The sequence below is a fragment of the Vipera ursinii genome (genome assembly GCF_947247035.1).
Source record: "Vipera ursinii genome assembly, chromosome: 1".
In the NCBI taxonomy this organism is placed as follows: domain Eukaryota; kingdom Metazoa; phylum Chordata; class Lepidosauria; order Squamata; family Viperidae; genus Vipera; species Vipera ursinii.
The window spans coordinates 204,863,039-204,889,521 of NC_139512.1; the positions used below are offsets into that span (position 1 = coordinate 204,863,039).

The 26,483-nt window shown below is 43.1% G+C and overlaps 1 protein-coding gene across 1 annotated transcript in view; it reads left to right on the top strand.

Annotated features, from left to right (window-relative positions):
* Positions 1–2,282: 2,282 nt before the first annotated feature.
* The window catches only part of RANBP17 (RAN binding protein 17), a gene marked incomplete at its 5' end in the record, with an annotated part of 211,841 nt that continues 187,640 nt past the window's right edge, over positions 2,283–26,483 (top strand). The window contains 8 exon segments of the mRNA XM_083349823.1: positions 2,283–2,300; positions 6,593–6,739; positions 11,163–11,253; positions 14,257–14,423; positions 21,687–21,752; positions 22,442–22,546; positions 25,680–25,695; positions 25,698–25,844. Of these exon segments, the coding sequence (XP_083205949.1) occupies positions 2,283–2,300; positions 6,593–6,739; positions 11,163–11,253; positions 14,257–14,423; positions 21,687–21,752; positions 22,442–22,546; positions 25,680–25,695; positions 25,698–25,844 (757 nt within the window).

The following is a 26,483-nucleotide window of genomic DNA, read 5'->3' on the forward strand; positions in this document are numbered from 1 at the left end:
GACCAGCACAATACCACTGAAAAAGAAAAACAAGACATTCAAGAAGAAATCAGCAAGGCTGCATGAAGATCTTTCTGACAAATTGAAAGGCAAAAAGGACAAGTTCAAAAAATGGAAAGAGGGGCACATAACTAAGGTCGATTATCAGCAGACAGCCAGAACATGCAAAGATGAAGTCAGGAAAGCAAAAGCTCGGAACGAACAAAGACTTGCAACAGAAATCAAGGATAATAAAAAAATTCTTCCAACATATTAATAACAAGAAAAAAGTTAAGGAAACTGTAGGTCCACTAAAGAGCCAGCACAGATTTGTTAAAAACAGATCATGCCAAACCAATCTTATTTCATTCTTCGATAAAGCAACTAAACTAGTAGACCAGCGAAATGCTGTGGACGTTGTATACTTAGATTTCAGTAAGGCATTTCATAAAGTAGACCACAATCTACTCCACCTTTTTCTAGCTTACCAAGCAGTAGGCTGGCAAACTACTCACTGAGTAGTCCTCAATGGCACTACTGTACATCCACATGAAGTAAGCAGTGGAGTACCACAAGGTTCCATCTTAGGCCCAGTACTCTTCAATATCTTCATAAATGACTTAGACGAGGGAATTGAAGGGGAACGCATCAAATTTGCAGATGGCACCAAACTGGCAGGGGTAGCCAATACCCCAGAAGACAAACTCAGGATCCAAAAGATCTTGACAAACTTGAACAATTGGGCCCTGTCCAACAAAATGAGTTTCAATGTGGAGAAAAAGTTTTACATTTAAGCAGGAAAAATCAAAGGTACAAGCAGAGATTAGGCGAGACCTGGCTTAAAAACAGCAACTGTGAGACAGACCTTGGAGTCCTACTGGACTATCACTTGACTATGAGCCAGCAGTGTGCAGCAGCAGCCAAAAAAGCTAATACAATCCTGGGTTGTATAAACAGAGGCATAGAATCAAGCTCACACAAAGTATTTGTACCGCTTTATAAAACCCTAGTAAAACCACACCTGGAATACTGCAGCCAATTTTAGTCACCATATCACAAAAAAGATGTTGAGAGTTTGGAAAAAATTCAGAGGAGCAACTAAGATGATCAAAGGCCTGGAGACTAAAACAGGCTGCAGGACTTGGGTTTGGCTAGTCTAAAGAAAAGAAAAATATGGGAGACACGATAGCATGATATTTCCAGTATTTGACAGGCTGCCACAAAGAAGAGGGGGTCACTTTATTCTCCAAAGCACCAGAGGGCAGGACAAGAAACTGGTTGGAAACTGATCAGAGAGAAGCAATCTGCAATTAAGGAGAAACTTTCTGAGAGTGAGGACAATTAACCTCTGGAACAACTTGCCTCCAGAAATCGTGGGCGCTCCATCACTGGAGATTTTTAAGAAGAGGCTAGACAGTCATGTGTCTGAGGTGGTATAGGACTACAGGTTCTCCTGCTTGAGCAGGGTTGGACTAGAAGATCTCCAAGATCCCTTCCAGCTATTCTATTCAAGGCAGGCGAAAAATAAATAAGTAAATAAATAGGTCTCCAGAGTCCTGAGAGGAAACGTAGGATAAGCAGTGCATAAGATAATTAAAGAGAGATGAATCCAATTCTGTGCATGCTTATGGCACGAATCGTCAGGGACTGCTTACTTCCGGGGAGTAGTTTGTCCCTGTAAACTGCAAAAAGCCACGGATATTTCCTCCGGCCCTCGCTTTCTTTCCCAGCTTCTTCCTATGGGTATGAAAGGAGAGAGGACATGCCGACGGACGAGACTGCTCTGATGCCCCATGCTTAAGCCATAATGTGTTTTGGTGCAGGGTTTACATCAACCAAACCGCCGCGACTGCAATCAATAGCTTATCGCTAAGGGGGGTTGCGGGATGCCTCAATTGTGGCTGATTCCACTGGGGTTGGCATTCAACCCCGGGCCAGCACCGTGTGCCCTGGCTTCGTAAGCCGGGCAGCGTTTGCACCAGGTGTCGCGCTACATTTCCTCCGCCTAAAGTTAAAACAAAAGCGGAAGGAAAGAGATGGGGGCAGGTTCGGCTCGCCCTCCTCCTTCCAGGGGGCTCCCCGCATCGCTTCCCTTTTCCCGCCTAAACTCTCTCGCTCCCGGCCTCCCTCCCTCCCTCCCTCCCTCCGCTCGCCCCAAGCCGCCGCAAAGCGCCAACATTTCCTCCCGGCGGGCCCCGCTGCCCTCCGCTTCGCTCCTCCCCGCCCGGGCACCGCAGCAGCCTGCGCCTCCGCCACCCCCCCCCCGCCCTGGCTCCTCTCGGCGTCACCCTCCTGCCTGGAAGATGGCGCTGGGCGGCCAGGTTGGTGTGCTTGGGAACTGGGCGGCGGGCGTTGGGCGCCCAGGCAGGCCGTTGGGCGGATAGGCCGGGAGAGAAGAGGCAGGGCGGGACGAGGAGGAAAGGCGCCCGGAGCCGGGGAATAGGGCGTTAGGAGGGAAGCGCATCCTCCTGGGCAGGCAGTGCCTCCGGGGGGGGGGGCGGAGGGCTGTGTGGCGGCTGTGTTTGGAGGGGAGGCAAGAAGTGGCTCTCCGTCCTCCCCGCCATCTCTCTCCCTCTCCCCCAAATGAGGCGTTGCAAAAAGGAGGGTGGAAGCAGAGGAAGGCCAGTCCTTTGGGACGGTGGGTGGGTGGGTGGGGCTCTCCCCTTTCCCGTTTTGGAGAGGTGGCAAACTAGGGGGTGGTCTCCTGGGGAGGTGGTCTTTCGAAAAGTGATGGCTCGTTGGAAAGTGATGATGGCTTGGTCCCAGAGATAAGAGGATGTCTGAACTAGTGGCAGAGGAAAGGGGACCTTACAGAGAGCTTCAATCGACACGAACCCCAAAACCTGGGTGCAAACCCCTAGAACCGTTTCTTCAAGCCCCTAGGGCAGGGGTCAGCAACCTGAAACAGTGAAAGTTCCCTCAAAAAAGGAAAAACTGGGAGCCGCAAAAAATGTGTGCACATGCGCGTACATGCGTGCATGCGCAGAACAGGGTTTGACTGAAGAGTGGAGCCAAGGCGAGATATGCACCTACCCTGCATATTTGAATTGATTGGTTGAACTTTTTTAGTCCCACTTTTTTTTTTTTTTTTGGACTGCACATGGCAGAGGACTGGGAGCCGCAGGAGATGGCTGAAAGAGCCGCATGCGGTTCCGGAGCCGCGGGTTGCAGATCTGTGCCCTAGGGGAAAGCTTTGCTGAGCATCTTGTAGAGCAGGTGGGAAATTGTGTTGTAGAAGCTAGGAGTGACTGAGGCAAAGTGTGAGTGTAGGTGGCATGTGCGGTGGTAGAGACCTACTGAAGATTTTGTAGTGTGAGTATTTGCCGAGATTCAGCTGCAAAAGAACCTATGGCTGTATTCACAGCATCCAGTGGTAATGTGTTTTCTTCTTCCCCGGCATGCTGAAATAAATTAAGAACTCTTTCTTAAAAAAAAAACATTTCCCATTCTTTAGCCCTGTGAACAGACAGCATGTGTTCTTCATCTGCTGTACTGAAGATTCAGGCAGAGCATAATCCACAGAAAAAATAACTTGAATTTGTAGACAAATTTAGACATTTTTTTCCAAGAATTTAGATGCTCAGATAGGTCTGCTAGTTCATTATCCCATGACTAGCACAAATTGGTGCCTACATTTCAACAACCCAGGTTGGAGTTGCACAACATGTATAAATGAGAGATGATTTCTTACTGCTTAGCCTATTTTCAGACGCTTCCTTGCAGTTGACCACATGGCCAGGGCTTGCCCTCAAAAATGTAGTTGATTGGTTTGTGTTCCCCGGGGAAATCATCTGATCTGAGTTTGTGGAAAAAGGCATAGCAGTTAATAATTATTCTTCCATTGCCCATAGATCATCTGGTTATTTTACCTTAGTGGGAATGAAAGTTATTTTTTTTCTTCTAAAAGTTGGGTCTGATGGCTTCCTATGACCTCTGGAAGGAAGTTTTAATAATATTATATTGTCTAATATAATTAGACAATTTTTGAAAGAGACTGGATGGTTGATATCATAGGACCAAGGTGCAGAAAAGCTCTTTTTGTTGACTAAATAAGGAAATAGGAATTTTGTATGAATAATGGGGAAATTTTGCAACTCAATCCATAAGATGGAGAAGTTGTAAAACCAGAAGGTGAGGTGTCAAATGAAATGTTCATGAATTGTTACCTGGTCTCTGGTATAGATTTGTGATGGGAGATGAAATCCATTTTACCTGGGATTTGAGTTTTGCTAAAAGACAGACCATATTGAACTGTCTTGAGACAGCATAATTTCCTACATACTTTTAGAAGAGTTCCTATTACCCATACATTGTATAAATAATTAGAGATAAAAAATTTCCTGAACATTTTGAAGCAATAAAAGAAAATCTAGTTTTCTACTGAAAAAAGGAATATTTTGGACAAAATGAAAATGGATATACAGTGGATATACAGTGGATATAAAAAGTCTATACACCCCTGTTAAAATACCAGGTTTTTGAGATGTAAAAAAATCAGCGATAAATCACTTCAGATTTTTTTTCACTTTTAATATAACATATAAGCTGTAAAATTCAAATCGCAAAAGAAACTGAAATCTTTTCGGGGGATATAAAAATGTACAATAATATGGTTGAATAAATGTGGACACCCTCTTATAAATAGGGATGTGGCTTTGTTCAAAATTAACCAATCTCTTAAAACTGATGTTAAATAGCAGTCAGTACACACTTGCCATCAGTTAAAGTGACTAATTAAGCCCATATAAAATTCAACAATTCTTGTAGGATTTTTCTGACATGGTCTGCAAAGAGCTTACAAAGCATCAAAGGGATCTCTGGAAGGTGTTAGTCAGGAGAAAGGTACAAATAAATTTCCAAGTCATTGGATATATCATTGAACACAGTGAAGAGTCATCAGCAAGTGGAGAAAATGCACCACATTGACATCTGACTGGACCTTCCAAAATTGATGAAGAAACAAAAAGCAAACTGGTCTAAGAGGCTGCAGAGAGGCCTACAGCAACATTAAAAGAGCTGCAGGAATTTCTGGCAAGTGCTGTCTGTAATACTTGTGACAACAATCTCCCATATTCTTCATATATATGGGCTATGGGGTAGGTGGCAAGTCTTTCTTACAAAGAAAAACATCCCAGCTCAGTTATATTTTGCAAAAACCTTATCAAGTCTTATGAAAGCATGTGGAAAAATATGTCATGGTCTGATGGGACCAAGGTTGAATTTTTTTGGCCATAATTCCAAAAAATATGTTTGGTGCAAAAACAACGTTGTGCTTTACCACTAGTACACCATGCAGTGGAGCATGATAGTGGCAGCATTATGCTTTGGGGCTGCTTTTCTTCATTTGGAACTGGGGCTTTAGTCAAGGTAGAAGGAATTATGAATGGATCCAAATACCAATCGGTTTTGGCATACAACCTGCTAAAATGCTGAAGAAGAAGAGGATTTTCACCTTTCAGCATAAGAAAGACCCAAAGCATACCTTCAAATCAACAAAAGAATGGCTTCACCAGAAAATTAAAAGTTTTCAAATGGCCCACCCAAAGTCCAGACCTTTTCCAATTGAAAATCTGGAGGGGGGTGACCTGAAGAAGGCTGATCGCAGGAGATGCCCTGGCAATGGGACAGATTTGAAGTGCTTTTGAAAGGAAGAGTGGGCAAAGATTCCCAAGGCAAGATGTGCCATGTTGATAGGCTCCTACTCCAAAAAACTGAATGTTATTATAAAACCAAAAGGCATTTCAACAAAATTTTAAGAGTGTGCACACTTTATGCAACCATGTTATTCTACATTTTTGTTATTTTATCTTAAAATTTTCAGTTTGATTTGGATGCTTGGCAACTGGCATTGTCCCAGGGTCATGTGAGCATCTTTTGCGGCTTTCCCAATGGGGAAGCAGATTCTCTTTAACAATCACTACACTAACTTCACAACTGCAATGAAGGTCTTTGGTCAGAAGCAGTTTAGTAAACATAACTTAATTGTAACTATATCGAAACAATTACAATTAATTCGTTTTGACTTAATGCCTTGATGTGCTTAATTATTAATTTTTATGTTAATTATCAATATTTACATAAATACTGCATTAGTAATCTTTTGAGATGAGTAAATAAATGTATTTTGACTGAATGGACATAACTGTTCTAACTATTCTTACTATTATCCTGTGCGTCAGGAATAGAAATGAATCTAGGCTAGGATAATATTTGGGAAAATGGATCTTATACTTTTAATATTGTCATAGAACAGGAAATTAAGGGAAAAATAAATTAAAATTAGAACCTGGCATCCATGAAGTGAGTGGCACAGATTCAGCTTAACCCTGAAAATGTTGATACTCATTACTAGCTTAGCCTAAGTGTTTGATCTATGGTAATTCACTTCATGGATGGCAAAGTGGGAAAAAGCATGTATTTCAGATTATTAAGGAAATTTAAATGCTAAATGCGGTATTTTTTGCCATTGGACAATATTGGTATGTTTCATTTTTTTGCCAAGGTGTTTCATCTGAATGATAAATGAATAAATTAATGACATACGGATTTGCATGAACATTCAGGGAAAATATATATGTAGTTTTAATATCTGACATTTTATTCTTCCCAACAGAGTTTAGCAGAATTAGAAGTTCTTTGTAAACAGCTATATGAGGGCACAGATTTAGCCCAAAGATTACAAGCAGAAAAAGTTCTTTTGGAGCTTATTAACAGTCCTGAATGTCTCAGTCAGTGCCAGCTTTTACTGGAACAAGGAACGGTAAGCACTTTAAACTTTATTATCGATGTACATATCTGTTACGCAGTTTTGCTCAAATCTTCTTCCAGGTACCAAGACTGTCTACAACTACGTATTATCAAGGTACATTTGACTGTCAGATTTTTCTTTAGCTGTACATTTGTTATATTTTATAATAGGTAAAGTTAAAGGTTCCCCCGCACATGGGTGCTAGTCGTTTCCGACTCTAGGGGCCGGTGCTCATCTCCGTTTCAAAGTCAAAGAGCCAGCGCTTGTCCGAGGACGTCTCCGTGGTCATGTGGCCGGCATGACTAGACGCCAAAGGCGCACGGAACGCTGTTACCTTCCCACCATAGTGGTCCCTATTTTTCTACTTGCATTTTTACGTGCTTTCGAACTGCTAGGTTGGCAGAAGCTGGGACGAGTAACAGGTGCTCACTCTGCTACGCGGCACTTAGGGTTTGACCCGCCAAACTGCCGACCTTCTGATCGACAAGCTCAGTGTCCTAACCCGCTGAGCCACCGCATCCCTATATTTTATAATAGCAATAGTAAAATTGATTAGTGATCATAGATAAAGAACTCATAAGCTTTTGCAACATTGGACCAAAGGAGGAAACAAAACAAAGACATATATCCTCAAGTGAGATTATATTATCCAGAGTAGATTGCAGCCCCTGGTATATCTTGATAAAAGTTAAGCAAGGTCAGACTTGGTTGGTGTTTGGATGGTAGATACCAGGAAAGGCCAAAGCTGTAGACTAGGCTGGAAAATTGAGAAAATATCTTGGGAGAAGGCAGTTGTACACTATTTCAATATTGTTTTCAAAAAGGTTACATGAGTTCACGGATGTGACCTATATCTATAGTCCTCAACTAAAAACTGTAATTGAGCCCAGAAATATGGTTGTAAGTCGTGAGTTGTAAATTCTTTAGTTGGTCACTATGTGACTATGCCTGCTTTTACAGCCCTTTGTGCCGTGGTTGTTAAGTGAATGCCATGGTCATTAAACAAAGCCGTTTTATCCAGTGGGAAATTTTTTGCCAAAAACTGGAAGTAAATGGTGAATACTGGCAAAAAAAGCTGAAAGTACATGATTGCAGGATGGTGCAAATGGCCATAAATGCGAGCTGGTTATCAAATGCTCACAATGTGATCCTGTGATTGTAGCAGAGATCCGGTTGTTAAAATTCAGGATGTGAGTCATAAGAACCTTTGTGGGGAGGTCTGGTAATTTTGGTCGCTAAGCAACCATTCATTAAGGGAGGATTACCTGCGTATAATTTGGGAGGAGATAATCTGTTGATGTTCTGGTGGATAGTATATTTTATATTTTATTTATTTATTTTAATTCCATTTATATCCCGCCCTTCTCCGAAGACTCAGGGTGGCTTACAAACTTAGCAGTAGCCTTCATTCTATGTATATGCCTGCTTGTTAGGGCTTTCACACAACCCCCAAGCGGCATTATTACAAAGTCAGCTTAATATTGACCATGTGGTAGATAAGGAACTTTAAAGTAGTCCTCAGTTACAACTGTAATTGATCCATGCAATTACAGTAATTAAGTCTTGACAGGTCCCGTGACCAGATCCAATTTTATGACCTTTTTGCGGTGGTTGTTAAACCCGTTTATTGCTATAGAGCAGCAGTCCTCAATCTTTCCAGTTCCACAGACCAGAAACAGCAGCAGGTGAGGTGGTTGTGTTGGTTTTGCAGGCGCAACCTAATCCCGCACATGAGCATATGGGGCTGTGTGTGCTCACCGACTGCTTGTGTGGCCTGGTTTCCAACAGGCCACAGACCAGAGGTTGAGTATCCCTGCTACAGAATGGTTTTGCAGCCTCTCGGAGCATAACCTGTTTATAAGTACAGCACTGTTTGTCCTGTGTGTGTCACAGACTGTCTTAAAAAAAGTTATTTTGTAAGCGTCCTTTTATGAAATGACAACAAATAAATGACACTTTCTCACATCAGTGGGAAGTTGTAACTACATAAAAAACCTTGTTGATAATTAAGGAAAGCTAAACATTGTTTAGAATTTAGAATACTTGTATATCTTCTATCAAATTCTTTTTGGGATTCAGTTACAGTCTTAAAGCATTCCATATGCTATAGAAAATTTCAGTGACCGCTTGAATTTTTGACTTAAAAAAAATAGTATAAAATCCTGCGCTTAGAAGGTATTTTATTTATGTGTTTGATGGACTACAAAGTTTATTCCCTTTTAGTTTGGGATTTGTAATCAAAGGCATATTGCCAGCTGGAAATTCCTTGATGGAAACTTGAGGACATTAAAAGAAATAGCAGATGTCCATTTCATTTGTTAAAACCCCGTTGGTACCAATGAAGCTATAAGATACGTGCAGATGTGTATGGATGCCTGAAAAGCCTTATCTATAATGTAGATATAGCTAGTACATGTTGGAAATAATGATACTAGTTATATGTAATCGTATACCCATATAATAAATATATTCATATAACAATAACTTAATTGTGTATTGTATTGCTACATGGTGTCTGTGTGGCTATGTAAAGCAGAGTGTATTACAGTATTCTGAAAAATAGTTATTGGTGCCTGCAATTATTTTATTTACAAAAACCAATTATAAAAATAAGAAAGGCTCTTTTATAAGTAAAATGATAAATAAATGGTAAGTTACTAAAATGATAAAATAATAAATATAGGTAGTCCTTGTGTTATGAGCATAATTTAGCCCAAACTTGTCATTGCTAAGCAAGGCAGTTGTTAAGTGAGTTTTGCCCTATTTTACAACCCTTTTGCCACAATTGTTCAGTGAATCGCTGCAGTTGTTAAGTGAATTATGCAATCATTGAACAAATCTTTGCATGGTCAGAAGCTGGTTGGGAAGGTTACAAATGGTGATCACATGATCCTGAGATAGTGCTGCTGTCATATATGTATGTGTATATATGTGTGTATGTATGTATGTATTGAAACGAAAGTACGAACACCGGGATGAGATAAAAAACCAAAGCAGTTTTAATAAAATCGAGCTTTCTTTGATCAACTGCCAACATTGTCAGGATAAAATTGCTGGAGAGGTGAAACTACATTTATATCATTGACGCTTTTGCGCTCCACTTATGGAGCGCATCACTGGTTGTATTCTCTCGAGCTGCTTTGCACTTGTTCTTGTGGAGTGCGATTGCCTCTGAGTGCTTGCTGTCAATGGGGGATCATTATTTGTTCTTCCAGTTATGATCGATGCCATTGTCATTGAGCATGTTGTCCTCATGCCAAAAGTCCCTGGAGATTGCTCCTCCTTCTTTCTACTGTTTGTAGTGCGGGGTTGCTGTGTGATCATGCGATCTTGGTGTTGGCTCAGCGGTATAATCCGTGAGTTTTCGCGTTGTCTGCGCCATCCTTCTTCCCAACTCCTAAGGGCTTGGTATGCAGGGAGGAGATCTATATGACGATTAATTGAGGAATGGTCCAAAAACCAGGCCTCTTTAAATAATCGGCCGCCCTTGGTGTTGTCTTGGGCAATTGCCTCAGCCCCCGCCAAATCAAAGGTATGGTTTTTTGTAGCCATATATGCCCACACCTGCGAATGTTGTTCCTGTCTTTTAACTGCAAGCTCGTGTTCATGTATCCTAGTCCCCAACCGTTTCGCCGTCTCCCCAGTATAATTGCAATGGTAGTTCTCACATGCTGTCCTGTATATAACTGAGGACTTCTCTTCATTGGGGAGTGGATATTTTGGACGCATGACACGGGCACGCAGAGTTTGATCAGGTTTGTGGGCAACACTGACTTTATGGGGGGCCAATATGCACGCTGTGGTTTCGGATACACCATGGATGTAAGGTAGTGTTATCCGTTGTAAGGTAGTGGTGTGTGTGTGTGTGTGTGTATGTATGTAAAGCTGGTCATAAGTCACTTTTTTCATGCTGTTATAACTTTGAACAGTCACTAAACAAATGGTTGTAAGTGAAGGACTATAAGTAAATTATAAAAATAGTTCTTTTAATATTATTTATACAGTGTTGGGTTCTTTGCTTATTATAATGAATCATGAATTATTCCCCAACCTTTCTGGCTTTGCGGACCAGTGGGGAGAGGGGATGGTTCCACGCGAATGGCCAGCAAGTCCACGCATAGTTCCAGTGTGAGTGCATGCCTGCCGCACACGGTAATTAATCACATATGCACATGCTCGCCCGCTACTCACAGAAGGGGGGATGCTCATGCTTGCTAATCCACCATTTCCATGGCCCTGTTGCAAATACCTCATGGCCCACTAGTGGACCGTGGCCCAGAGATTGGGGACCTCTGTGTCAGAATAGATATGGTTCGCTAAATAGCAAAATGTTAGGAAAAAAATTTCTTGTTGCAAGATTATCTGTTTGCTTTAAAACTCTTTAGTATTATGCAATGTTACTATTACCATTTCAATTGTGTATATTTTTGTCTAGACATCCTATGCGCAATTGTTAGCAGCAACATGTCTCTCAAAACTTGTATGCAAAACCACACCTTTACCTATTCAACAAAGAATGGACATCAGTAAGCATTTTTTATTCTTTTCAATAGTAAAATTGTGTTTATAATCTAAAATTTAATTACTAGCAACTTAAACATACAACTTTTAAAAAAATTATTATAGTTTCATAATCGAAGAGTGTGAATATTTCCTATAATCTGGGGTTTCTCATCTTTAGGCAATAGAAGAGGCATTATATGTGTTCAATTGCTTATGTTTCATATACAATAGTGGCCAAAATTGTGGAAGTCTTTTGGGAGAAGTGTACAGTGGAAATGCCACCTTTGGTTAAGTTTCCACCAATTTTTCTTCTAATTTCTTTATAACTGTAGCCTTGTTCACTTAATATTTCACATCGCTTTCTGGGCAACCAGTCAACTCTTTGCATCATTACTTTAATTTTACTATGTTTTACAAGCTCACTAAATGAAAAAACACAAAAAACCCCAATCAACTTGATAGCGATCATATAACACACTGACAAATGTCCTCCTCTCAGCTTCAATACATGACATCAATAACTGAATCCTACTGTGATCTGATTGGCTCATTGCCAAAACAAGATGACAGCTGATTGGCTCTCTAAACACTTATGCGCATTGGCTACAATCAGATGAAGGAAAGCTACCTGATATCAACCTAAGCAAGTTGTGCTTCCTTTTTCTGGTTATTTGGCTATAACTTTTCATAGAATACAGTACAAATAAGTGAACAAACTTTGTTGCATTACATTCTTGATTAAATTATCTTTCCATTGATATATAATTTTATGGTACTACTCCACCCCAAAAAAGTGGTGTTATTAGCCATCAAACCTCAAAAATACACTTTTCCCAAAAGGTTTCCACAGTTTTGGCCACTACTTTAAATAATTATAAATACCTGAGCAGGAGCTGAACCACATTTGTACAAGCATTTGGTATATCTTTCCAGTCAAATAGAATAGTTTGGTGATGGTAATGTTTAGTCCTTAAAATGAAAATAGTGATAGGTATCATACTTACCTGCTTTGTAGTGTGTTATACTGATCTTAAATACAAAGTTATTTATTCATGTCAAAGATTTATAAGTGATCCTAAACTTAAAATTAGAAAAAAAGAAAGAAAATAAAAGTTGTTTCGTCTGGTTCTTAAAACATATGTATCTGTTAGAGCCAGAGAAATAGTATACAGATTTCTGTGATTTTATAATTAATGTGGTAGATGTAGGTCTATGCTTGAGAACCTCATGCATATTTGGAGAATTGGCTGTCTTGCACATTTATAGAAAGAAACTTAAACGTATTGCATATGTTTACTTTTCTCACAAATCATAATACGGTTTATTGGGTTTGGCTACGAATTTTTTGTAAATGCAGTTAAACTAGGCATGTCAAACTCCGGGACGTTTTCCCCTTTACCGGCAATGGGGTGGGTGTGGTTTCGGCATGGCGCATCTGGCCCATGGGCCGGCAGTTTGACATGCCTGAGTTAAACTATTATATAGTTCATAATTATTATATAGTTCATAATTTGCATGGGGAGCCCATGCAAATTATAGCTTAGTTAGGAAACAATAGTTAAACAAACCCCTAGCACAGGCATGTCAAATTGCCGGCCCGCAGGCTGGATGCATCATGACGAAATGGCGCCCTCCCCTTTGCCGGCAATGGGGAAAAAGTCTTGATACGTCACGCGACGTCACATGATGTCGCGGGTTTGACATGCCTGTCTTAGCACAATGCAGTGTATGAATTCTGTCATTGTGGCAGCCTGCTAATTAATAACCATAAAGAATTTGGGTTAGTTTGAGCTATTTTTGTGAAATCAGGTACATAATAAGCCCTATAATATTTTGACTCAAGTGATTCTCATGCAATTTTTGTTTGTAGCTTTGTCTTCCATTTCTATGTGCCTGATATATAGTATAATTTTTGTTCTCTTCTTTAGTCACTAATAATAATTTTGTTGTTCACAGTCCGAATGTGAATACTTCTCACTATAAAGTTTAGCTCTGGAACATGGAAAGGAAACATTTTACTTTAATTCTAAGGCATAGTGGTACAATTCTGCATCCTATCTGAATGAATTCTGTAATTGCTTTTGGTTAATCACATACTTAAATTAACTTGTACAATTAGCATAGTTGCATCAAAAATAACTAGTGTCTTATATTAATAATAGTAGAAAAGAACTTTTCAACCATTTTAGTTATATCTGGGCTCATATCTGCAAGTAGGTAAGTTACATAAAATAAATGCTGCATATACTTGTGGATAAGCTGAGAATTTTAAGAGCCAATAGGTACCTAAAATTTTACGTTCAGCATAATCCTCAAATGGGCTAATCTGTGATACATTTAATTAAATATCTATATTTCCCATATATACTCGTATGTAAGCCCATCCGCAAATTAGCAAACCTTCAGATTCATAGCCAAAATATCATAGAAGATGAAGGTTGACATCCATAGATAGAGCATTTTTCATGGTGCAGGTAGTCCTTGACTTACAACAGTTCATTTAATGACAGTTCAGAGTTACAACGCCACTGAAAAAAGTAACTTAGGGACCATTTTTTACACTTAACCATTCCAGCATCCCCATGGTCACATGATTAAATTGACTGATTCCTGTTTATGATGGTTGCAGTGTCCTTGGTCATGTGATCACCTTTTGTAACTTTCTGACAAGCAAAGTCAATGGGGAAACCAGATTCACTTAAGAACCACATTACTAAACGTATTAAAAATGCAGTGATTCACTTAACAACAGTGTCAAGAAAGGTCATAAAATAGGGCAAAACCTCACTTAACAAATGTTTCCCTTAGCAACAGAAGTTTTGGGCTCAGTTGTGGTCGCATGTTGAGGATTACCTTGGTAAACGTTTGAGAGTTGGGTTATCTGCGGTTAGACTAATATGTGCGTATATACGATAATTTCTTCTTAAGAATTCAAAAGTAGTTGATTTTGCAAGTTCTTTCATTGTTTTCTATCTTTCAGTTATCTTTAACCCCAAATAATTGCTTTTTTTTAAATCTTGGTACAGGAAACTATATACTGAATTATATTGCATCTCGACCAAAATTGGCCCTTTTTGTGATTCAGGCTCTTGTTCAAGTAATTGCAAAGATCACAAAATTAGGATGGTTTGAGGTTCAGAAAGACGAGTTGATTTTTAGAGACATTATTGCTGATGTTAAAAAGTTTTTACAGGTAAGCAAGAGAAAGTGTTTGTTGAAATAAATATTAAAATATGTAGGCAATATCTTTGGTTTGAAGCATGTACAAATACAGACTTTTCCTTCCTATGCATATATTTTCAGAATCCATAATGCAAATATAGACCTTTCTATCACAGCCATAAACAGGCACAAAACTTTTACATATTCTTTTGAAAAAAAACCAAAACCTTTATTTTTCTTACTGAAAATTGCAGATAATTCTTTCTTTAAAAGAATGGTAAACTATGGGAGTATGCATCAATGTCAAAAATAGCTTTGTAGTTAAAAAACAAGTTGATACTAAATTTAATTTAGTCTAGAAACCATGGACCATAATCCTGCATATGGACTTGTATCACATCCATAGTTTAGGTTTCTCTTAATGTAAGACTTTAAAATGCTAGATATTGCTTGATAATAAGGACAGAGTATTTAAGATTAGGAAAAAAAACCTTGTTAATTGTTTATTCTAGTTTATGATTCTTATTATATTGGTGGGCTTTGCCAATTATTAATTTGATTTTGACAACACTACAATAGAAATTTGTATTTTTGTTTCCTTGATTGGCTTTCAAATATCTTAAAATAATAATAAAAAACAGAAAGTAATCAATAGTTGCCATGTCTGAAGATTTAAATTTTCAGCTAAAATTAGTGTAAGACTTTACCTTGCATACTTTATCAGCAAACCTAGCAGCTATTTATGCGTTATTACAATATTAGATTGGCATGATTTTTTTCCCCTTGGGTATGTATGGAGATCCACAGCTAGTCAGAGTAACTGGCTGTGAGCTAGATAAGGCGGTTTCATATGTTTGGTAGAACCAGCAGATAGGTTTCCTAGAAGTTATGCACATGTTACATTCCTTCCCTTTGAAATGACAGCATGTTTTTGTGCCTGACATTTGGAATAACGTTCTCTGCAGAGATTTATAAGGCTCTTAACCTCACTTGTTTAATTCAGGTTTCCCCAACCTATGGGCCACAGCCTGGGAACAGGCCGCAGGCTGTTGGCCAGCGGGCTGCGGAAATGGCTGGCCAGTGCGAGCAGCAGGGGTGCGCACTCCCCCAGTTGTGCTAGTGCCCACGGGCCCATTTGCGCATGTGCATGAGTGCAAATGGGGATGCTAGTGTGGGGCGGGTGTCCGTGGCTTGTCGTACTTTTTGAGGTAAAAGAAGTGGAGAATGAGGTTCTTAATGTGTTTAATTTTCAAGATGGCGGACGTGCGGGCGGCCGTGTGAGGTTGAGCTCTGCAGGTCCGAGAAGATAGGCGTCCTAGGAGCCCCTCAGGGCTTTTTTCTTTATGCCCTGGGTTGGGGGAAGGGTGACAGTGATGAATTTGCCATTGGTTAGATTTTATCAGTTTGACCGGCATTTCGCTGGGCTGCCGGCTTGCTATCTGCTCAGCTGTTCGGCTGCTCAGCTGGTTGTCGGGAGTTTCCGGCTATGTCGGGCGGTCTTGGCTTCTTCGGCGGCGGCGTTTGGAGTTCCCGGCGGCTGGCGGCGGCGGTGCTACGGCGGCGGCGACGGAGCTGTTTATGAGTTACGAGCTGTTTGGCCCGCCTTTTCTATTGTTTTCTTTTCGACCGGCCTGCCTCTGCTTTCTGCCTTCTTTTTGCCTGCATCGACGACGACGCTTTGGGTCATCCTAATGGCGACGGCGATGGCGGCGGCGGTGGCGTTGTTCCCGGCCTGTTCCCGGGCCGTTTTCAGGCCACTTTACCATCGACTATTGTGGTCTGGCCTGCATTTATCGAACCGTTTGTCCTGCTGCCGCCTGGGCCTTTTTGGCCCGTTTTTTCATCGGCGGTGGCGGTGGCTCTCCCCGGATTGTCTGCGGCCTTGGCGGCGTTACGGTGGCTGCGATGATGGCGGCGGCAGTGTCCATAGCGGCCCAGCGGCAGCGGCTTCGGTGATTCAGCGATGGCGTTATGGCCGGTTTGCCGGCCCCCCGGTTGGTTCTGCATATCCCAGATGGGTTGGCACCCCCATTGTTTCTGATGGCCCTGAAGGTTCCTGGGCTAGCCGGTGGATTCCGGTGGAGCCCAGTGAAGCCTTGTGGACTTGGATCATTTCGAAGGATTTTGGAAGACCGGTGGGGAATTTAATGGACCTGGGGGAGCCAATCTTTGTTGACCACAGTCTGGAAGGCCCTAATAATTATGGAACTGAGGGCCTATGGACTGGTGGTCAGTTACAATCTCTAGGAATGACGGGACAACGGGGGACTTGGCTGTTATTAGAATTGACTATGATGGCTTGTTCTGTTTTCACAATCAATTGCGCATTGCCCTTACACCCCAAAGGACAGAGAACTCTGGGTATTGCCATTGTGAGAGGATGGCCGAATTTACAACTGCTGCCCCTAGAGGTGAGAGCTCTATGAGGCAGGCCATACCCAGTGTGGTTGCTCCAGACTTCCATCCCCCCGAGAATTGGCTCTGTGGCCGTAGTGAGAGGACGGTGGCAGGCCTGCCCGGGGGGTTTATCCAGCTGAGTGGCAGCGGCTGGACGGAGGCCTGGGACTCCCTTTCCGAATAGATCCTCCTCATGGACTATTATCTATGGACTGCCTGCGATCCGGACTGCTATTTATGCCTTCCTTTAAATATTCTTCCACGGACTTGTGCGCCCTCAGGGGTGCTCCCCCCTCCTGGGTGCGACCCGCCTTGCCAGCCGATCATAACCTCGAGGAAGGGCCCATTTATTGGGACCCTGAGAGTTGGCTGGGCACGGGTTGGGGCCTTCGACGTAGACCTAATAAGAGGCCCCTGATTATTTTTCTTTCAAAATTTTTTAGGGGGTTAGGGAGGCGGGAGGGTTCTTTTGGTTGTTTGGATAAGGGGGGCTATCCAACCACCGCTGTTCTGGCTAGGGCCGATGGAGATCGCAGGGGGGAGGAGCGGGGGTCGGTCACCTCCGGGGCTCCAGGGCTGGTCGTGGGGCTACCTATTCCCACGACATCAGGGAATGGCAGCAGATGTAGGAGCAGAGGGCCGTATCGATCTCAGGGAAGGCCTCTCCGCTGCTTACAAGCGGTGGGGCACTCCGACCCTCTGGCTCTACCCCAAGGGCCCGGGAGTGAGGGTGTGCAGCCCCCTGAGCTCCGGCTGGTGTATTTGAACGCCAGGTCTGTCTCTAATAAGGCTCCTCTCGTTCGTGATCTGGTTGAGGGTGAGCAGGCGGACCTGGCTTGCATCACGGAGACTTGGTTGGGCCCAGAGGGCGGGATTCCTCTGGTTGACCTTTGCCCACCAGGTTTCCGGGTGCTGCACCGGCCTCGGGCTCAGGGTAGGGGTGGGGGTGTGGCTGTTGTTATGAGGGAGACCTTGTGTCCGCGGGAGGCCACTGTTCCTCAGATAGTCGGGTGTGAGTCTCTCTTTCTGAGATGCGGCCCTGGTGCGCAGTTGGGCTTGCTGCTGGTGTACCTTTCGCCTAGTCACGCAGCAGCAGCCCTGCCTGAGCTGCTCGATGTCCTCTCTGGGCTGGTGGTTGAGTTCCCGAAACTTATAGTTTTGGGGGACTTCAATCTACCATCGCTGGGAGGTTCATCTGAGTTGGCTCGGGAGTTCATGGCTTCCATGACGGCCATGGACCTGACGCAAGTAATTTCGGGACCGACTCATGAGGGAGGCCACACCCTGGACCTAGTTTTCTTATCTGGACGGTGGTTAGATGATCTTGGTGGGGGCTCTCCAATTATTATGCCCCTGTCATGGACCGATCATCATCTCCTGCGGCTGGTCTTCCGTTTTGCCACCCCCCGCCGTGGGTGTTTGGAACCAATTAAATGGTACCGCCCCAGACGCTTAATGGATCCCCAGAGGTTCCAGGCAGCGCTGGGGTCCCCACCTGCCTCCCTTGCTCACAGCTCGGCAGATGCCTTAGTGGAAGCCTGGGAAAGGACGGCCACTGAGGCTCTTGACCGAGTTGTACCCCTGCGGCCCCTGACCCGGTGCAGATCCCGTCGAGCTCCATGGTTCTCTGCGGAGCTTCGGGAGATGAAGCGTCGGAGACGGGGCCTAGAGAGCGGTTGGAGGTCCAGCCGATCCGAATCCGACCGATTGCGACTAAGAACCTACATTAGGTCTTATCTCGCTGCGATAAGGGAGGCGAGGTCTAACCACTTCGCCACCCTTATCGCGTCCGCAGATAATCGCCCAGCCGCCCTGTTTAGGGTGACTCGCTCCCTCCTAAATCAGGAGGTGAGAGAGGATCCCTTGCAGGGTCGTGCTGAGGAGTTTAACCAACATCTGTCGGACAAAATCGCTCGGATTCGGACCGGTCTGGACTCTGACTGGGCAGAGTCTGACGATCAGGACACTGGCGATCTTGTCGATATCACCTGGGAGGAGTTTGATTCTGTGACTCCGGAGGAAGTGGACAGGATCATGGGGAGACTGAGCACCACCACGTGTTTATTGGACCCGTGCCCTTCCTGGCTGGTTTATGCAGCCCGGGAGAGGACACGCAGCTGGTTCCAGGCAGTTATATCGGCTTCTTTGAGTGAGGGTAGCTTCCCCGCCGTCTTGAAAGAGGCGGTGGTAAGGCCTCTCCTCAAGAAGCCTGCCTTGGACCCAGCTGTATTAAACAACTTTCGTCCTGTCTCCAACCTTCGCTTCCTTGCGAAGGTTGTTGAGAGTGTGGTGGCGCATCAGCTCCCTCTGGTCCTGGATGAAGCGGATTATCTAGACCCGTACCAATCGGGTTTCAGGCCCGGGCACAGCACGGAGACGGCATTGGTCGCGCTGGTGAATGATCTCTGGAGGGCTCGGGACAGGGGATATTCCTCTGTTCTAGTCCTATTAGACCTCTCGGCGGCTTTCGATACCATCGACCATGGTATCTTGCTGCGGCGTCTCAGGGGATTGGGAGTGGGAGGCACAGTTTTACAGTGGTTCTCCTCCTATCTCCGGGGACGTTCGCAGTCGGTGTTGGCAGGAGGGCAGAGGTCGACCGCGAGGTCTCTCATTTGTGGAGTTCCTCAGGGGTCGGTCCTCTCGCCTCTCCTGTTCAACATCTACATGAAACCGCTGGGTGAGATCATTCGTGGCTTTGGAGTTGGGTATCATCAGTACGCTGATGATACCCAACTTTTCCTTTCGACCCCAAACCACCCCAGTGATGCCCTCAACGTGATGTCCCGGTGCCTGGAGGCGGTTCGGGTCTGGATGGGGAGGAACAGACTCCAACTCAACCCCGACAAGACTGAGTGGCTGTGCATACCTTCATCCCGGGTTTATTCGGATGTTCCACCTCTGGCTATGGGGGGTGAATTATTACCCCCCGTAGATAGGGCTCGCAACTTGGGAGTCCTCCTAGATTCACGGCTCACTTTGGAAGACCATATAGGAGCTGTGACTAGGGGGGCCTTCGCCCAGGTTCGCCTGGTGCGCCAGTTGCGGCCCTATCTTAGCCGGGATGATTTGTGCACGGTCACTCATGCGCTCGTGTCCTCTCGTCTGGACTACTGCAACGCTCTCTACATGGGGCTGCCCTTGAGGACCACCCGGAAGCTCCAACTGGTACAGAATGCAGCCGCGAGAGTTGTGTTGGGAGTCTCCCGATACTCCCACGTTACACCGCTGCTCCGTGAGCTGCATTGGTTGCCAGTTGTCTTCCGGGTGAGATTCAAGGTACTGGTAACAGTGTTTAAAGCCCTTCATGGCATGGGGCCGGAGTACCTTAGGGAGCATCTGCTGCCGGCATCAAGCTCCCTGCGCCCTGTGCGTTCCCACAGAGAGGGCCTCCTCAGGGTGCCACCGATCAGGGAATGTCGATTGGTGGCCCCCAGGGGGAGATCCTTCTCTGTGGGCGCTCCGGAGCTGTGGAACCAGCTACCGGTAGAGCTCCGGATGGCGCCCGATCTTCGCTCCTTTCGCCGCGACCTCAAGACGTTTCTGTTTGTACAAGCCGGCCTAGCCTGATGGGGATTGGTGGGGTTTTTTAATTTTTTGTTTTAATTTTAAATTGTTGTTTTAGAATTTTATTCCAACTGTTTTAATATGGGCAATTATTTAATCTTGTTTTAACGTTTGTATGTAGTATTTTATTCTGCCCTGTGAACCGCCCTGAGTCCTCAGGGAGAAGGGCGGTATATAAATATTATTAAATTAAATTAAATTAAAGTTTGCACATGCACGAATGGGGCTGGAGGCCAGGGTGGGTTGCACAGCCCGTTTGCACATGCCGCATGTGCGAGTGGTGCTGCTAGTGCTACGCCAGTGTGTGTGGCCCTGTACGCGTGTGCACACACCAATTTTGAACCTGGTCTCCTTCCCTTCGGTCTGCAAACCCCGAAAGGTTGTAGACCTCTGGTTTAATTGACTCTTGAGGATATTTTCTACCGAGCTCAGCTCGGCTCTTCCACTGAGCACTGGGATAGGTGTTATGGCAGGGCCTCTTTTTGGAATAGGGCAGTTGAAGGTTGGTTGTATTGTTTTAACTGGATGTCTATTTTTGATGGTTATGAAGTTTTTACTGTTTTTAATATTATGCACTGTGCAGTAGTATTATGGTGGTTTTAGGAAGCTGACAAATAAAATGACCAAGGGAATATTTGCCCAATATGATATAGGCCTGCCCTGCTACTTTCTAATGTTGATTTATTATTCTGATTTTGGGGAAAATGATAAAATGGAAAGATATAAATGTGATTTTTAACTGTAGTGTAGACTGGAAATTTGGGTTTTATTGATATGTGAAGAATTACGGCTTTATAATGTATGGGATATAATAATTATTACATTATAATGGAAAATTGTGCTGCCCTTAATTTACAGTATAGTAAAAAAATCATTTCATTTGGTCAAATTATAATGCCATATTTAATAATAAAAAATACATAATGGAGTGGTACTTTGGTACTCGTTGGTAATTCATTCTGGAAGACGCGACGAATATGAATACGAGTACCGAGAAAACCATGTGGCTTACTACATAAGCCACTATCTTGGCAAGAAGAAATAACGAGTCACGAGGCAGCTGACATCAGCAAGTTCTTTATTGTGCGTTGACTACCTGGAGAAAAATGAGTGCAGGGACAAGATTTCTGCTTCAAAATGCATTGAATACCAAACTCAATGAGGTTTGATGCAGTTGAGTGCCGAGATATGACTGCATTTAAAGAAATGCACATATTTTTGTTCTGTGTGTTTGTACTGAGAAGTGAAAATGAATTTATCTGGTTGATAACATGAATGCTTATTCTCAAAGCCACCTAAAGCCTTTATTCAAAGTCTATTTCTGTTATAGGGGACCGTGGATCACTGCATAATAGGAGTAATGATTCTTTCAGAACTAACTCAGGAAATGAATTTTGTAAGTATACTTCTTTCCTTCATATTAGTTTACAGTATATCGCTACCAGATTATTGTCATAGTGTTTCAGAGGAAGGATTAATGAAAGGTAAAACTACACTATAAATACGGTAAAAATCCCAAAGAGAAACTTTCTGTCAAATGAAGCTTAGAAATGGATTGTTTCAAAACTCACTGAGTGAATAAAATAGGATCAATTCTACTGATATTATAACTAGTTATAATAATTTGAAAAAAGGAACAGACCTTGTGTTATCAGCAGGATCTTTGCACATTGATAAAACCAGATAAATATCTCATGTGTTCATAGTTGTCACTCTTATGTGCCCTGATATTTCTTTTCTTTTTTTTTTAACCTAGGCTCCAGAAATATCAAAAGGGGTAGTCTTATTGGCCTATTACTATGCTCTTCATTTTTAACGTTGCATAATAATATGATTATTTAAAATTTGTTATAAGTGGCCAGGATGGCTGCTTTTGGGCTTGGCCTGACAGTAGTTAAACCAGGTTGCCTTTCCTGTTGCTTGTTCTGCTGCTTTTAGATAACCCTGCTTAAAACCTCTTTCATTCAACATGAAATATTAACACTACTTTTATTCATAATAATGCATTTTATGAGTATATAGTAAGCACCTGTAAAATCTGTTTTAAGTTATATTCAAACGAAGAATTTTCTTTCTTCGTTTTAGATTGATTATTCAAGACCTTCATCAAAGCATCGTAGAATTGCTATCTCTTTCCGTGATACCACTCTCAAAGAAATTTTGATGCTGGCATGCTCGCTGCTGAAAGAGGTGGGCCCAAATACTAATCACATTATCGTGAGATTATTTCTTTACCATCAGAACCTAATTTGTTGATATTTTATTCCTAGAGTCACTTTTTTAGCCAGAAACATAGGCAGCTAGATTAATATGCAATGTATGGTGTTGTTGTTGTTAGCTGCAAAGTCATGTCTGACCCATCGCGACCCTATGGACAATGTTCCTCCAGGCCTTCCTGTCCTCTACCATCTTCTGGAGTCCATTTAAGCTCACGCCTACTGCTTCATTGACTCCATCCAGCCACCTCATTCTCTGTCGTCCCCTTCTTCTCTTGCCCTCAACCTTTCCCAGCATTAGGCTCTTCTCCAGTGAGCCCTTCCTTCTCATTAGGTGGCCAAAGGATTTGAGTTTTAGCTTCAGGATCTGGCCTTCTAAAGAGCAGTCCAGTGCGTATAGTCAAGGCTATGGTCTTCCCAGTTGCAATGTATGGCAGTGAAAGCTGGACCATAAGAAAGGCTGAGCGCCAAAGAATTGAGGCCTTGAAGCTCTGGTGCTGGAGAAGACTCCTGCGAGTCCCTTGGACTGCAAGGCGATCAAACCGGTCAGTCCCTAGAGGAGATCAACCCTGACTGCTCTTTAGAATGTATGGTGAGAAAGTGATAAATGAATATTTGAGATGTATTTATTTTTATTTATCAAATTTAAATACCGCTCCTCTTACTTGCAGAGTGACTTTTGGCGTTTTACAGTTAAAATAATAAAAACATATAAAATACAATACATCAATAAAATAGGAGCCAAGTGAGAAACAACGAAGAAGTTCAAAGGCGGGGGAGTGCCTTCAAGGTGCTAACCACTCTTATGGTTGCAGGCCACTTTGGGAGCCAGGATTTCACACCCTTCTGAGAAGCCAGGAAAGTGGGGGCCCACCTCAGCTCGGGAGGTGGGAGAATATTCCAAAGGGCAGGGGTAATGGCAGAGAAGGCACCCCGCCAGTTGGTATTCTTTAATTGATGGGCTCCATAACATACCTTCCCTGCCTGATGAGAGTAAGATAGTTCCTTGGATAAGCTGGCCTCATGTCACGTAGGGCTTTAAAGGTAATAATCAGCACCTTGAATTGGACTAAGAAGCATGGAAGATTGGATTCAGGCCCCTAATATGCATTTATATCATTGCAAGAGGAGTCCAATACGAGGAAAATGGTTGCTTTTAAAGATTCTGTACCAGATATATAAACTAGGAAGCCTGTTTTATTATTTATTTACTTGTATCCTGCCTTCGTTATTTTTACAAGTAACTGAAGGTGGTGAACATATCCAACACACCTTACTCTTCCTGTTTTCCCCACAACAACAGCAATGTGATGAGTGTTTGGGCTGAGAGAGGGACTGGCACAAAGTCACCCAGATGGCTTTCATGGCTAAGGTGTGAATAGAACTTATGATGTCCTGCTTCTACCCTGGTACCTTATTAAATCACAATGTGAACAAACAACATGCTCATGTTTACTCTTGTGTAGTTAGATAAATCGTGACAATTAACTCTGGAATGCAATAATGTCCTTTATTCCAGTGTAATTGTAAGAGTCTTATGTTGGCAGATACAGTCCTGAAATAGACTTATGTCAATGAGATTAATGATAACTCACTTTGTATTAATGATCTAGAGGAGAGTAGGGAACAAAAATATTATTTTATTTTTTCCTAGCACAGGTAGTCCTTGGTTAATGACCACTTCTTCAATGTCCACTCAGCGTTACAGTACCATTGAATGAATGGTGATAGTTACAGTTAACGGTTATAGTTCCTTGACGTCCTGGTCGTCCAACACCTCTGCAGTCTGTGATCGCAATCTGCATGCTTAGTAACCAGCTCACACTGATGATGATTGCAGGATCCACAGTCACATAATTACAATTTGTGACTTTCCCTGCCAGCTTCCCAGAAGCAAAGTCAATAGGGAAGCTGGTGGGAATGTTGCAAGTTGCTCTGGTAAGTCTCCCTCACCCATGCATTCCTCCCTGAGCCTTGCTGCATTTGCACCGTGCCTTCTCGGCCACACACACACACACATCTTCTCCCACCCAGAAGCAGCCAACCCAACCTCCGTATGACTTGGGACTTGCAACTTCCTATGTGATGACCCAGGGCACAGCACAAAGGCAATGCAGTCAGCTGGCAATGTAAATAGTTCTTTAATTGCTGCAAATTTCCTCCAAATGCTCCCAAAAGAACACACACACACACACACACACACACACACACAGCAGTTTCAATACAGCCTGATTAGTGTAGAATGTACTCAAGGCCATATAGATAACAAACAAGGAAACCTAAACTTTTATGAGCCGTTTGAATCCCAGCTTGCCTGAGCAGTTTTCAAAGAGAGAATCCAAAATACAGTCTGAGGTCATAAAGCATTCAATCCACGTGGTCAGCCAGTCCGGTAGTCAAGGTGTCCAGGTTTTCCAAACGGAAGGCAGAGAACAAGAACAACAATACACAACCCTCCAAGATTCAACCTTTGTTCCTGACAAATGCCCCACCCCACAGCGCCTCCTTAAATCTCAATCCCCAGGTATGCCTTGTAGAGTGGGGCAGGACGCTCTCCTCCTGAGCAATTGAGCCTGCCTGCGTTGTTCCCTCCTTCTCTCCGCGCTCTAGGATCAGGTGAGGTGGGCCTTGCTCCTTGCCTGAGCTCTCTCTCCCCTGTTCCAAACCTGAAGGGCCCTGGCCTGCCTCAGCCTGTTCTTCCCCACAATCCTCTGAAGCCACAGACACCTCGGCCTCCATAAGGTCCTATTCCAGCTCCATTTCATTCTCAGATTCAGTGTCAGACGGAGGCATGACATCCTGTCAATTTCCCCACTGATTTCCTTTGCAGGAGCTAACAGGAAGTTGCCAGGAGGTGCTCATTTAACAACCCATAATCTTTGCTTGATGGCAGCAGAGGCTGCTGGATTGCCATTGTCAAATGAAGTGGTCATAACTCAGGGACTACTTAGGTGTTTTATCCAAATCCTTGCATTGGTCCTCATAACTGAGACTTGCAAGTGATATGTATTGGAATTCTTGACGTATTGGAATTCTTAAGATAATGGCATTACATTATTCAGAAATAAGCATGTTACTGAATCACATTTTTTAAAATTTGGATTTAGATATTGGCAAAGCCATTAATCTTCAAGATCAACAGCAACAAAATTTAGCAATACATCTTCTGAAGCTTGTCCTCAATTGTCTTAACTATGACTTCATTGGTAGTTCAGCAGATGAATCTGCAGATGATTTGTGTACTGTACAGATTCCAACAAACTGGAGATCAAGTAAGAGAATAATCATTGCTAACAATCTGTGTACCTTTTCCTAATGTAGTGCCTTCTAGATGTGTTTGGATTCTGAAGTAGCCAGCCAGTAGAACTCTTTAGGATAAGTGAAGAGTTATCGTTATCAAACCCTATTATGACAGATTTGTAAGACACCTTGAGGACGAAATGTTTTTGCGCTGACTTGAGTGTAGATTTCAGTGCAGCTTATACTGGTATGCAGTGCACAACATAGTGTGTAAATTACATGTGATCGTATTCAGTTTTTTAGGTTTGAGGAGATAAAACAGCAGCTTATAGCCATCTGGCCTATCACATGTTGCCTTGACACTGGTCCATCTTGATATAGCCTTACTTGATAGATGGATTTCAGCAGTAATTTGCTTTCATGATGAGTGGTTTGAAGGGAAAGAATCAACCTCATGCTAGGTTCAGAGGATTTCCTACCCAATCATAAATTCTTCCCTTTTGGGGAAGAAGTTGTTTGAAAGTATGGTGTCCTTGTTCAGAGGATAGCAATGCTTTGAACCATTTTTGTTTTAGTTTGAGTTGAGGTCTGGTTTTTGGACAAATCACTCATATCAGAAGTTAGAAGGAGGTATAAGTGCAACAGCTAAGAGAGTAGAGTTCCATATGAAG